Consider the following 14,621-nt stretch of genomic DNA (forward strand, 5'->3'; position numbering starts at 1 on the left):
CAATTTTTTTTTAGAAGAGGAAATTTTAAATTAGAAAAAAAATTAGCTGTCAAATCTAACACTTGAATCCTTGCCCCCATTGACATTACGCTGTTGGTTCTCTCTTCTCTCAGCATTTTGCCTGCAGGCCAGAATCTGTGTTGTTCATTGCAGTTTGTGCTCAGCCACCGAAGGCACCTATCCCTATCACCCAACCCCCATCCACCTAGGGCTCTTTAAAAAGGTTAGTGCATTCTCTAGAATAAAGCCTTTTTCTAGGTGGATGGTTCTAGGGCTCAAAATAGGACTTTTATTATAACACAGAAGACTTAATGTTACCATGTTTTCCCCATAGATGTAGTTTGGGGAGTGACTAGTGGTGGTGGCTGCTGGACATCTTGTTTTCACTTGGATTTCAAGTACTGTGTCTGGATGGGCTTGGATGGCAGTTCTGAGTATCATTATTTTGCACCCAGAAATTCATTTGTGCCTACTGGACACCTGCTATTTACCAAACACTCTTCTTCTTACTGGGACATCAGTGTAAAAGACAGACAAAACATTTTTATCTTTATTGAATTTATATTCTAGTGGGAGGAGAAAGGCAGTAATGAATGATATTATTTGATGTTGAAAACTATTCATGGAAAAAGTAGACTTGGGGAAGAGGGATAGAGAGTGTTGGGGGTGGAGGAGAGTAGTCAAGAGAGAAGATGACATCTGAGAAAAGACTCCAAAGGCAGGGAGTGAACGAGCCCTGGGAACATTTAAGGGGACAATAGTCCAGACAGAAGAAACAGCCAGTGCAAAGGCCCTGGGGTGAGAACATGTCTGGGGTGGTGAAGGAACAATAGGAAGCCAGTAGGCTAGAGGAGTGTGAGCAAGGGGAAGGATGATGGCCAAAAGGTAAGAAGAAAGGGGCAATTGTAAGGATGGGGCATCTCCCCCGAATGAATCAGAAGCCACCAGAGAGTTTTGAGCAGAAGAGTGACATGGTCTGAGTTAGATTTCCTCCCTCCCTCCCTCCCTCCCTCCCTTCCTTCTTTCCTTCCCTCTTTCCTTCATTCTTTTCTTCCTTCCCTCTGTCCTTACTTTCTCTTTCTTTTCCTCTGTCCCTGTCTCCTTCCCTTCTTTCTTCCTTTCCTTCATTTTCTTCCTTTCCTCTTTCTTTTCCTTCTTCTTCTTTTTTTTGAAACAGGGTCTCACTTTATCACCCTGGCTAGAGTGCAGTAGCATAGTCATAGCTTATTGCAGCCTCAAACTCCTGGGTTCAAGCAATTCTCCCATTTCAGCCTCCTGTGTAGCTGGAACTACAGATGTATGCCATCATGCTCAGCTAATTTTTTTTTAGAAGAGATAGGGTCTCACTATTTTGCCCAGGCTAAACTTAGATTTTCGAAGGGCCTCTTTGTCTCTGTGTTGAGGATAGTCTGTTGGGGAGTATGGTAGAACCAGAGGGACTTGCTGGGAAGGTAGTTGCGGAGGTCCAGGAGGGAATGGATGGCTTGGGCCTGGGTGGACCCTGAGAGGCAGGCACACATGGTCCATTTTGGGTACAGTTGGAAAGATAAGCCAACAGAATCTCCTGATAATTGGATGAAGGAAGGGAGATAGGGAGAGAGGATTCAAGAATGATATTTGGCCTGAGTCACCAGAAGTGTGTCATTTCCCCATCAAAGACTGGGTGGAGCAGGCTTTGAGGAGATGAGGAGTTCAGTTTTGGACATAGGTCTAAGATGCCTACTGACTTCCAATTGGAAGTGCTGTAGACAGTTGAATGTATGAGTGTGGTGCTCAGGGGATCCTCATCTAGGAGTTTTATCATGTGGATGTGTGTGTAATTATATGTATGTGTGTGTGTGTAAATCTATATAATTGTATATACATAATTAGCAGAATTGTGTGCATATATGCTTGTGTGTATACATATCTATATATAATTATATGTAGATTCCTATATTATACCTCACAGCCTGTTGTTTGCAATGTTTTGTTTCTAGAGTATAGTTGAACCCCCAACCTTTGGTGTAGTGGTCTTTAGTCACAAAGTCACGCTTTGCTTCCTGATGTGGTGCTCCAGACCCATCCGCGATAATCATCAGTATTCATCGTCATCTGCCATATTGGCTTGTTTTCACTCCTTTGGGCTTTATGTCTTGAAACAGATTACTAATGCTGAAAATGGTTGAACCTTGATCATCTCTCCTAAGTTCTCTTCCAGGGGGTAGTTGACTGAGCCTTCACGTGTGTGTGGACTTTGCAGTCCTGCCTCCGCCAGCATGTGACCATGCTTGGCACACTTGATCCATCATGGCACAGTTCATTTGTGTAAGTGACTTGACAGATGTCCATAGTGAGGCATCAAATTGGATGGTGTCTGCTAACAAATCTAATGGGAGAAAAAGAAAAGAGAATTCGAAGGATTATCTTTTTTTGTTTAGGATTAAGTTTGTGCCATTTAGCTGTTTGAGACCCTGTAGTTAATGCTGCTTTATTAGAAGCCTATACAATTCTTCACATGGGTGTCAAAATAATTTCAGTGAAAATGATGTTGTGTGGATGCATCAAGCTGAAGTATTCGTCTTGTGATCACAGATGGGTTTTTGTCTGGGCTGTTCCACTTTCTTCCGGCTCCTTTGCTGGACTAGCTAGACTTAACAATCTGCATTCATTTACTTTGGCACTTCACACAGTCAAACAGGCCATGAACACGATGGTCCTTAATAAGTTTCTAAAAAATCCTATGGTGCTCCTTTTTAATTGACGTCCTTCATAAATTGTATTTGCCCAAGCTATAATTACTCATCAAGCAGCAAAAGCAAGTCTACCTCGAAGTATAATGAAGATGTTATTTTATGAAATTATTAAGATACGGAAGTTCAACACAGAGTAATTTAGTTCTGCTTTATAATGATATCTTTGGGGACTCTATCTTTGGGGATCACATCTATTACAGCCTATCAGCATGGAAGAGGACCTATCACCACGAGTGTGTGTTGTAAATGCCAAATGCCTCTGATTCCCAGTGACCATTTATGTGTCTTTAAAACAGTTGGAATTGGCTGATTTCTTTAATAATGTTTGTATATGACCTTTAGAACAATTAACTACTTCACCTGATATTCATTAGTGTATTTGGAATATTTTGTTTTGACTCTTGAAATTGCATAGATGGCCCCATGTATGGTTGAGTAGGGGATCTTTGAGGGAACATCAGTGGAGGGTTATAATCTAGAAAGTTTAGAAATAGACCAAGTTAAGGTGACTTAGAATGAATAATTAAAAATTCGTATTTAGTTGATTCCTATTAATAAAACAAATACATTTTGCCATGGTATAAAATTAGGATATTAGCTTTCCTAAGAAAGATTCAGGGAAAATAAAATAATATTGTCAATAAAGGGCTTAGAACAAGCCTTCCCAAACAGTGGTTTCACAGGATATTGCAGGGGAAACAAAAGGAAGTGATCCACAGCTTGTTGTTTGTTTCCTGTCTCCCCCTTAAAGAAAAATGTAAGCTCATCCAAGTAGAAACCTTGTCATCTTTTCCATCATATTGCCTCCAGTGCCTAGCACAGCCCCTTATACATAATAGGCACATAAATGTTTGTTGGATGAAGGAACTGCGGGACTTAGAGCCTTTAACTTTATAGCAAGCATTGTGACTCATCAAAGAGAAGTCAGCCTTTCCCAAACTTACTGGACCATGGAACGATTTCTTGAGGAACATTTTACTAGACTTGAGTACCTCTGGGAAATTCTAGCTTTGAGTAAAATAGATAAAAAAGTAAAACTGAATTGATCACTGAGTGAAATATTCAAGCTTTCGCAGATACTGGAACGGAAGTGCTGGAGATCATGAGGTAGGGAGGAGGCCAGACTTCTGTGGCTGAATCTATAACCTTGAGCAAGTTACTTGAGCCCTAGAAGCCTCAGTCTTCTGATCTATAAAATAGGGATGATAATTATCTTACTGGGTATTGGGAAAATAGATTACAATTAGTCCCAGTTTGGAAAACTAAATGAAATAAAGTATGTAGAGGGTGTCACTGGGCTGAATACTTATTACTATTATCTTTAAAAAGTAAGTGAAAATGACTTCAGTTAGGATGGGTGATTAGGAGGCATTGAAGTTTATGTGTGATCAACCTTTCTCCCTCTCTCCCTTCAACAAATACTAGAGTGCTTGTAATATTCCAGGCATTGTTAGTTCTGGGGGAGATGTCAGTGAACACAGTTAAGGCCCCTTCCCCATGGACCTACGGAGTTTTTGTACTATAATGTGTTTACTGATGTCACTGTCTCTTAGAGCATAAAGTAAATTTAATTGTACACAATTCACTTAAAGTTAATTGTTCTGAGGTCATTATATTAGAGACCTGCCCCAAAGGAGCACTTTTTCTCTCAGAATCAGATCTGTTCTTACACCAAATGACTAAAGCAGGATTCATAGGTCACATTTTAAAATAAAACAAATAAGATCAAGCTAGCATTACTAGGTAAGGTAATCAAATGAAAATGCCACCCTTTCATTCTGATTAGTTTAACCACCACTGTAGGGTGGCCAGATTTACCAAATAAAAATACACAGCACCCAATTAAATTTGAATCTTAGATAAAAAATAGTTCTTTTAATGTAAGTATACCCCAAATAGTGCGTGGGATATACTTATACTAAAGCACATTTGCTGTTTATTTGATAAATTTAACTGGATGTCCTGTATATTATCTAACTACCTTGCTACACTGAACTAGGATCCCAGGTACCTGCGCAGGAGAAAGACAATTGCCTGCAACAAGTCAATATTTAAAGACCCCTTTGTAGTGGGGCTGTTTTACCCAATACAGAATATAAACCTTTACTTCTATTTGAAATGATTTGTAACTGTTCCCGCCTGATCCGCAAGTGTCTCCAAATTAAAAGCCATTAATTAAGGCCTTCTATAGATACAAAAGATATGCAAGGAGTGCTTTGTAATGCTAGCTCAGTACTTCAGGTGAGAGCTTTTCAAATTACCTGGACCACTGGAGCCACCTGCTTGACTAAATGCCGTGTGGCCTGCACCGCTCATCAGTGTGCACCGCGGTGCCAGCGTTGTTACTGATTTTTCTCATTTCTCCAGGGCAAATACTAATTAATGGATACAATTCACAGCTGATTAGCTGTAGTTTCTTCAGTAATTACATTCGCATACTAACTGTTCAGAAGAGGATTTCTAACCCAGTTCTTATTTCACTCTAAGCTTAATTTGTTTTTTCAATTGTTTAGGCCTTTAGTTTAATAGCCATTTTATTTTTCTTTGTTGTTTTAGGTGCTACTAGATAATAAGTAAGTTTAATCTTAAAAAAAATACTCTCTGATAATGAGCTGTTTGCTTTAAATGGATTTCTAATTCCCCAACAAAACCTACATTTAAATAACGTTGAAGTTGTGATATAGGCTGTTAGGCGGTTTGGAGGGGCCAGGACTGGTGCACGGAATACTCATCTCGAGCCCAGGTTCTCGTAAATATCCAAAAGGAACATTTACATGGAGACCTGAGATTTTAACTCTAGAATCATTCATTCATCAAAAATTTCATGATAGAAAATAAAATACTTAAAATATAATACTTTTTCTTGCATATATTTAACATTGTAGGAAAACAAGGGAAAATATGTGTGTGAGTGTGCGTGTGCACATGTGCAGCCATGCACATGTTTTTGATATCACATGCCTTCAGAGAAACCAGATAAAAGTCTTTCTTAAACGCCAATTCATCTTTCAGAAATCCTTATAAAGATGTTTACCTAAATGAAGCTGAGTGCTCGGTAAGAGCTTTTCGGATGGCTCGTTGTATGTGTATTTCGGTGTGTTGGCTATTGTGGGATACTCTGGAACCATTAGAGTCTTTCATATAAATCCTGCTTAGTTCTTGGATCCCTGACATAATAAAGTGTAGCATGCCAATCCTGCTTCTGGATGCAAGTCCTTCAGAGTCAGGGATTGAGAGCCCCCAAGAAGTAAGTGTTGGTTTATTGAGGAAGAGGATTATATGAGTCTTTCATATCTATGTGTCTCTCTCCATATTCTATGTATTCTCTATATTTATCTGTGTATCTATCTATGTACCTACCCGTTTATCTCCATCCACCCATCTCTCACTCTCCTTGGGAAAATTGTATCTTTAAATAATTACTAGCTTTATTTATATTAGAGAATATATATATATATATATTTCACCCTTTGGAGACCAAACCTATGTTTTATTTGATGCATTAAAGGAAGGAAATAATAAACTTTATAAAAAGGACATTCTTTCACCAGTTAAAAATCATGAAAATAATATAGCTCTAGATTTTTACGATCACAGAGCCTTTCCATATTGCCAGACTGATAATGGAATGTTTAAAGCAACAAAATGTGCCGATTTAGACCATTCGAATCTGAAAATACATTTCTGCCAAACTCCAAGTTTTACATTTTGATAACAGGTCCCTAGAAGTAAAGAGCTTAAGTCTGAAATGCTGATACGGTCTTATTTGTGATGATATGAATGGCCCATTGTGTTAGAGAATGAAGTAAAAATTGCTGTGTTCATAAGATCCCGCTTATTTTTAAACCTCTTTGCACTTAATGTTACATTGTGAGATTAAATATCACTGTTTTCAGCAACTCTGATGGATATAGATATCGCTCTAAGCTCTGTTTGGAGATTTTAAAAATATTCTTTAGTCTTATAATTTATTTATATTCATGCCACACCCCATTCACTAGAAAATAGAATTTGAGTCCTGGGAATTGAATTTTATTCCCTTTAATTCACATTTTAACCTACCCACACTTGTGACATCTGTTCTTGAAAAGTAAGCTATAAAATCCTTACGTGCTTTTAAAATGTGTCAAGGTGATTTTCTTGGAAACTCTTTTCACTCTCACCTCTTACAAATGCCAAGTCAATAAACAACACACGCTGGTGACCAGTTAGCTTAATGTTTGTAATCCTCTCCCTTCACAGTTAGTCTTGATGAGAAACAAAACTATTTTATAGAGTTATTGAGTTATCTTAACTCTGTGCTTTATTTTCTGAGGGAACCAGCTGACAGTATAGCATAGTGCCTTGAAACCTTTGTCATGTTTCGCATTTGGGCTGATAAAACCCTCTTTTATTTAGCAATACCAGCATTCTTTCCAAATCACAGCCAGAATGCTTTATTATGCCCCATATTAACATAAAACAATCTGTTTTCTTTCAGTTTGGAAATAATAATAACTATATGAATATGGCTGAGGCGAACAATGGGTTCTTCACTGCCAGTGAGGTAGGTGACTGTCTTAATATGTTTGTTCCTGTTTTTTGTGTTATTGAGATAATTTAATAGGCTTAAAGGGAAAAACAAAGTATCAAATTTATCTCTCTCCTATGTGGCACAAGGTAACGACTTTGGAGGAGAAACGAGAAAAGCTTATTGGAAAAGAAAACCTGATAAGTCTTTTATCACTTTTCTGTAGACTGTTACTAATGATAGTAACTTCATACAAATCTTTTGAATTAAAAAAAATGCAAACAAAAAATAAATATATAAGAATGTATGTTAAAACACACACACACACACACACACACACATACAGTGTTGGTATCTAAGCAGATAAGTGGTTACTTTTTTAGAAACTAGGCTAGAAGTGACTTTTAATGGAAACTATTTTACCTTCACATATATCTAGAGATAATTAACTGTCATTAAGTTGCCATGGTTTGGGAAACCATGTGACAGAAGAGTATTGTAGTTTCTTGGGGCTTGGGGTGATGTGAAATGAGTGTTGTAATTTGCTGCTAGATCCCCACAGCCTGTTACAGTGCGTGGCAGTAGTAGGTGCTCAATAAATATTTATTGAATGAATGAATGAGTGGCTGGCATGCTCCAAGACTTGGTTGCAGCTGGGGAAACTGGGTAATGGAATCTAAATGCAGCACCTCATTATCTCTGGGTCTATCTTCAGTTTACGGGTGCAGATGAAACAAGCATCGTTTTCTTGCTGCTGTTTTTACTGCATTTCCTATTACTGATTTTGGACTGCTGTTTGGTCTCATTGGCCTGCCCTCCAGAAAAACCTCGATCTTGATTAGATAAAAAAATGGTTTCCTAAAAATGGTAGACTGTGTGAGATTTAAGATTTTAGAACAAGAACAAACAGAAGTGAAATTGACCCAAATGGAACATTTCCTCTTGCAGTTCGTGTAATAAAAAGTCCTCATTTTCCAGATACATTCAAATACAGGAAACTGAACTAGCTTGACCCCAGAGAATGAAAATAATAATGGCTTCATAAATGATCTTGGTAAAGGGAGGCAAGTGTTATGAAAGAAATTAACTTAGAGAAATTGTTAGAATAAATGGGGAATCAAGAATTAAGGGTATTCCTAGATTAATCATTTTTATAGTGACCATCTTCTCTCTAACCAAGAAGACAGCTTAGATAAGGGAATATTGTTTGGCACTGGCTGCTGTGTTGTTTGTGATAATGAACACAAACCCCATCTGTAAGGACAACATGATGTTTCATTCTGTAGGATTTTTTTTCCCTACATTTGAATCAAACATTGATGAAAGCTCTACTGCCAGCAGCTGTTCAGAGACAATTTAATTCCAGCTGTGATAATTCACCGTGTCAGACATTGGCTGTTATATGTTGATACAACAGTTCTCCAGATTTGCATTTTTATCAAAAGGAACAAATGTTTTGAACATTTCAGTACAGATGGTATTTAACCATGTACATACTACTTTAACATGTTCAAGGTAAACATTGAAAAGTCAGTATCTGTAAAAAATAATCGCATAAACTCTAAATGATTAATCTGATATTGGTCAGATGGCACAGTTACCAAAGTCAGTGTGTCTTTTTGTTGTTGTTGCTGTTGTTGTTGATGCCATGTATGGTTATTTTTTTATAATCTTAGACATCCAGCATTTTGGATTCCTTTTTTCTCTAAGAAAAGCTTAACTTTAATATATTATCTGTCATTAAAGGTAGTTTAACATTTTAACATTTTCTTGGTTATTCCACTGGATTATTGTATTAGGTTAGGATATTGTAATATCCTAAATTGAAATTAATTTGTCATTAAAAAAATTACACCATAGGGACATATTGCATATGACATCTCTCTCTGTTCCTTAACAAAAATAAAAACCTTCCTAATTGCCTAATTGTGACTGCTTAACATAGATATGTTTTATATTAGTTTTGGAAGTAATCTTATATAATGATTTTTCTGTACATCTTTTCTTGAACAAAAAAGCCCAAGTAAATGTTAATGCTACATTATAGCATGTGCCTAATTTCCCAGTCACTGCATTAAAAGTAAATTTACTTGTTTTGTTTTGTTTTGTTTTTTTTTAACATTTTAATGAGTGTAAACTAATTCAGGAAGACTTTAGGTTTGCCTGCTGTAAAGTCTAAATTGTGCCTGAAACCAATTCCCTTCTCATGGATATTGTCCTGTAGATAACACTACAGGGACTAGGATACTCTGAGTTTGAAATTCACACATTTGCTTTATGTTTTCTGTCTGTGTCATGATTACCCTGACCATTTTTAAAGTACTTTAAATATTTATTGAAATAATATTTCAAGTGTTAATTACAGTGGTAATGAAAACAGCCAAATGCCACATATCAAGAATGAGTGTTTATCCGTATTGTTAATGTGATATGTTAGATTTCATTAAGCAGTAATGGGGTAGCAAATGAGTCACAAATTACAGTTGCATCTGTTACTAGACCACATTAGTGCCAAAATAACGGCAAATGCAACCATAGGGTTATGTTCATTAGCCAACCACGTTTGTGGCCAATTCATCCCTTTGTGTTTGGGAACTAGGGGTTCCACAGTTAGAAACTGACAGCTTTTGGGGTCATTATTAGAATGCATGTGTCAGAAAATCCAATATTTTAGTCTAGCATTCAAATGTATTATTCTGCTATGATGTTTTGCATGTATTGAGCCTGCTAAGAACCTCAAGATGTTCAGTTGTCCCACCATAGAGTGCCATAGCTCGTGACCTCTTTTTTTCTGGTGAGATACAAATAACATTTGACAGGTTCTATATGTAAGAAATGTGTTTTGTTGCTTTTTTTTTCTTGAGTTTTTCTTTCCTCTCAAGTGGTCATTACGTTATATCATGATTGATAGCTTGAAGAATGATGATTTTCAGCACTTAATTAGTCCTCTTAACTGTTAATAGCAGATCAAATTATCTTGCACCAGTTCATTCTTTCAAATACTATTAATAATAAATGAACTATAAATTTGACCCTCTGAGCTAGGAATAAAAAATACGAGTAGTCCCCCAAACCCTTCACCTGACCCAAAAAAAAAAAAAAAAAAAAAAAAAAAAAAAAAAAGAAAGAAAAGAAAAGAAAAAAGAAAAGAAACAAAAATAACCCCAAAACCTAGACCTTGCCACTCCCCAGAACCTCTCACCAACAAAATCCCCCCCAAAATGGTTAGTGTGGTTGGGTAGAGCAACCCTGATTTATATCACGAGTCCCTATTTTAAAATACTGCCTTTAAGAATCTCAGTATCAGTGAAGAAAAACAATGCATTAAGACTTATTTAGGTCTTGAGATATAATACTTGTCTAAGTAGGTGAACAGCATCAAATCTAGTTAGTATTTCTATATCAATATAGCTCTATGCTCTCTAGATTATCTTTAAAAAGCAGAAGACTGGTAGAAAATGTTCAGATAAATGCATATTAAAATGTTCATGTAAAAGAAAATAACCCTCCTTATAGTTTAAGTAAAAGCGCTGGCATCTTTTTAATATGAGCTGTGATAATCCTTATATAAAACATTGTATTACGCATAGTAACAATTTCCATAGAAGTAGTCACTGCACTTGGGAATATACCAATGAGGAAATTAAAAAAGCAAACCACAAATTTAATATTACTTGTTTTATATGTTGTGGCAGAAAGTAAATATATGTAATGTTCACTTCTGGATTAATGTGTGTGTGTGTGTGTGTGTGTGTACATGCCACAAAATCATCAGCATTTTATAAAGCATGTGCATAGTGTCAGCGGTTTGAGCTGTTTCACTAACATATCAATAAAGTAGCAATTTGTTATATGCTCCAACTAACAACAAAGACAGATGTTGCTAATTAAGTAGGCATTAAAAAACTGTTAATACGGATACTCCATTAAAACCATATGATAATGAGACTTAAATCTTTAATCAGAATGATCAGCAAAACTTTATATATGGAAATCTGTGTTTAAGATGTTTTCATCTGAGAAATAAATATTTGGCTTAGATATGTATGTAGTGTTTTCATGCAATGTCTTTCTCTTTCCCTCCCAGGAGGAATAAGATACAGGAACAGAATATGAAGATATCTATATTTTGTTTCCTTTTAGCAGACATTCCATACACCAAGCCTTGGGGACGAGGAATTCGAAATTCCACCAATCACACCTCCTCCAGAGTCAGACCCTGCCCTAGGCATGCCGGATGTACTGCTACCCTTTCAAGCCCTCAGCGATCCATTGCCTCCCCAGGGAAGTGAATTCACACCCCAGTTTCCCCCTCAAAGCCTGGATCTCCCTTCCATTACAATCTCAAGAAATCTCGTGGAACAAGATGGCGTACTTCATAGCAGTGGGTTACATATGGTAGGCCCCACATTTATTACTTAAATTATTTTTTATCATTTGCACAAATCATGGTAAAGATCTGAGAGTCCATGTTCTGAAACGTGCTATTTGATCCTAGTGCTATTTACATGCAGGTACTGGATCGCTGCCTGGTATTGAACAAAAGGGTATTGGGTTGGTTGACAGTAACCAAAAACAAGATGATCCAAAAAGATTCTGGTGATTTAAAATGATTTTTTTTTTTTTAAAGTCCAACTCATTGGACTGGAAGTAGCTAATCTTGCCTTGCTGTTAGTTTAACACAAAAGTGTGCTTCGTTGAAAGTTTGCCCAGGCAAGATTTTACAAATGGAAGTCCTTATCAGGTGCCTAGGTCTTTTGAATTTTTAGAATTATAATGCTTACGATACATAATTTACTCTTACTGCAAATGAAATACCAAACTGAGATACCAAAAAAGGGAAAAAGTATAATTGCTTATACCCAGCAGAGAAAAATATAGAACAAGTGATTGTGTGAAATACACCTAATTGTGTTGTTTATTGTCATAAACATCGAATAAGGCACTCCAGAGAGCCAAGATAACTAATGCAATAATTTTGGTTCTATTTTTCTTAGTGTGCAATTATAGTCAGCAATCACTAGAGTAAATCTGCTTAAGTATTTTAAACTCTTCTGCTGGGATTTTTCTTTTTTTTTCCATCATAGCATATAATGCATTTGTGTCTATCTAGGTGAGGTACTAAGTTGACATTTTTAAAACAAGATTAATAGTTTATAGGGCTTTTTAAAAAACCCTGATAAAAGGAAATAGACGTGTTGGTAAAACAAAAAACAAATCCTCTTGCTTGTTTACATATTTCTGTGCGCATTAGGACCATGCCAGTGATGTTTATTGGTTTCATTGTTAATTCTCTAGATAACAACATACGATTGCAAAATATGTAGTGGATTAGTGGGGCAAAGATTCAATGTGCTCTCTGAAATATAAGATTACTTGCCCAAATAAGATTGCAGCAACATAATTTTCTTTGCCTGTGATCTTTTGTGTTTGAGCTGAACATCGGGGTTTTAATTTTGTACTTTTTTTATTGTTGTCAGAAAAGAATTCAGTGAACAGTCGAGAAATAGTCATTAAGTATTCATAAACGTTACTCGACATCACAAATAATTGTTTCCTGGGGACTTTCTTATATTTTTTACCTTTGACATTGGAATGGAGGGTTCTATTTTCTGTTTCTCTACAGCCAGGCTTGCAGTGTTTTGCTAAGAAAATAATAAAAATAAAATGGGTGTGTTTAGTCACCAAGAAAGTTTGCCAGGGTTCACCGTCATTCACAGATGCTCTGTGAGGCTTGTTTAAGTTGCAGAAATAGTTAAATGTATGTTAAAATGTGTAGTTTATTAAATTGGTAAATATTTATTAATAATATAAGAATCTGCCTTTAAATTAAACATCTGATGAATTACCTTGCCTTAAAGCTATAAAACTGTTATTGCTGCCATAAAAAAGTGTAAAGGAGGCATTTTGACTATGAAATTTCATTTCATGGTCAATTGAATTTACTATATTGGAAAGAACTAAAGATGGAATCATAAAATAATTATGATGTTCACATACACTTAAAGAACAATGCTTTCACGGACTGGTGTTGGGAAAGAGGACTCAATTTTTAATGCTTCTTTTGTAATGTATGGCTAATCACTAAAGCAGTTGAATTATTTCATTGATTTTTAAAAGTATAGGTACTTTAGCTAAGTGCAGGCTGTTGTCATGGTATTTACATGGACCTCATCACATTTATTGGTGCCTTTTTGAAGTTTTGCTGAACCTGAGTGATATTTATTTTGGCTTGAAACAAACTAATCTTGTTGAAAATTCTAGTAGAATTTCACCTTGAAGAAATGTCATGGGGTTTTAAATCACAAATGTTGGAAAAAATAAAAGTACTAGGACAGAATTATGATGAATACAATGTGTCGTTGGTTTTGTTCTATGTACTACCTGACATGTTCACCTATAAACTTGAATTCAGAATCGCCAGAGGCATGGTTAAATATTGGTTATGTCAAGGTTCTTCTGTATCTCCTTCCGGGTACTGAGTTGGCTGGCTACATCATAACACTCCACAGAAGCCTCCTCAGAGATTTCCCTTAGGAAGGTCACCAGAAAAATAATAAATAATACTTTATACATCATGCATTCAGCTTCTGAGTGTGTGTTGGATATTTCATACCTTATGCAAGTAAGAACTTTTATTATCCAAATGAATATGGCTGTCTGTTAAGGATTGCCATGGTGAATTAAGACTATCATATAAGAAGAAAAGCCAGCTTGTTGATGTTGTATTGAACTAGCTTTTCTTCAGAGCTTCATCGGTTTTCCTTTAGAAAGAGTGACAGTTTGTCACATTACTGATTAGCTGCATTATTGTTGGCAACAAGCACAACATGTTTATCTTCCTTAAATTTATGCCATTATATTTAAAAACAGAAGGCAGGAACAAAAAAGGGGATTAAAAAGAGTCCAGTGATTAGCATTCACATTTCAAAATATGCAAATAATGCCCCAGTATTCAAAAGCGAATTGCTGAAAAATTGAATGTCGATGCATTTGTGACTTCAAAGAACAACCTTGATTTGCTTGTCGTGAATACGTGTATCTTAAAACAGGATGCGGTTGGCAAGTCAAAATCAACAGTATATTTTGCTTAAAAATTTGTCACCTCTAAGCGTTATTGTCAGTTCAGATGATCACCTGGAAATTGTTTTAATCCACAAAAGATTGCAATTCTAAAAATCTACAATGTGCGTTCCAAAGGGTTTTGTGTGTGTGTGTGTGTGTTTTTTTAACACCTCTCTATAATCTGCCCAGCCTGCTGAGTAGCATTGACATCAGTAGTACATCAATTTCAGAAAGTGGATTATTTTTACTAGACAGCTATTGTGACATATTGGGTCAGTCATAAATGAAAGATATTCATGCAAGCATGCAAT

General features: G+C 36.1%; 1 protein-coding gene across 1 annotated transcript in view; it reads left to right on the forward strand.

Moving 5' to 3' along the window:
- TOX3 (TOX high mobility group box family member 3) overlaps positions 1–14,621 on the forward strand; it is a gene marked incomplete at its 5' end in the record, with an annotated part of 78,141 nt that overhangs the window by 39,997 nt on the left and 23,523 nt on the right. Inside the window, 2 exons of the mRNA XM_017882978.1 lie at positions 7,216–7,281; positions 11,389–11,643. Of these exons, the coding sequence (XP_017738467.1) occupies positions 7,216–7,281; positions 11,389–11,643 (321 nt within the window). The remainder of the gene's footprint in view (positions 1–7,215; positions 7,282–11,388; positions 11,644–14,621) is intronic.

The sequence above is a fragment of the Rhinopithecus bieti genome, unplaced genomic scaffold (genome assembly GCF_001698545.2).
Source record: "Rhinopithecus bieti isolate Rb0 unplaced genomic scaffold, ASM169854v2 scaffold_13375, whole genome shotgun sequence".
Lineage (NCBI taxonomy): Eukaryota > Metazoa > Chordata > Mammalia > Primates > Cercopithecidae > Rhinopithecus > Rhinopithecus bieti.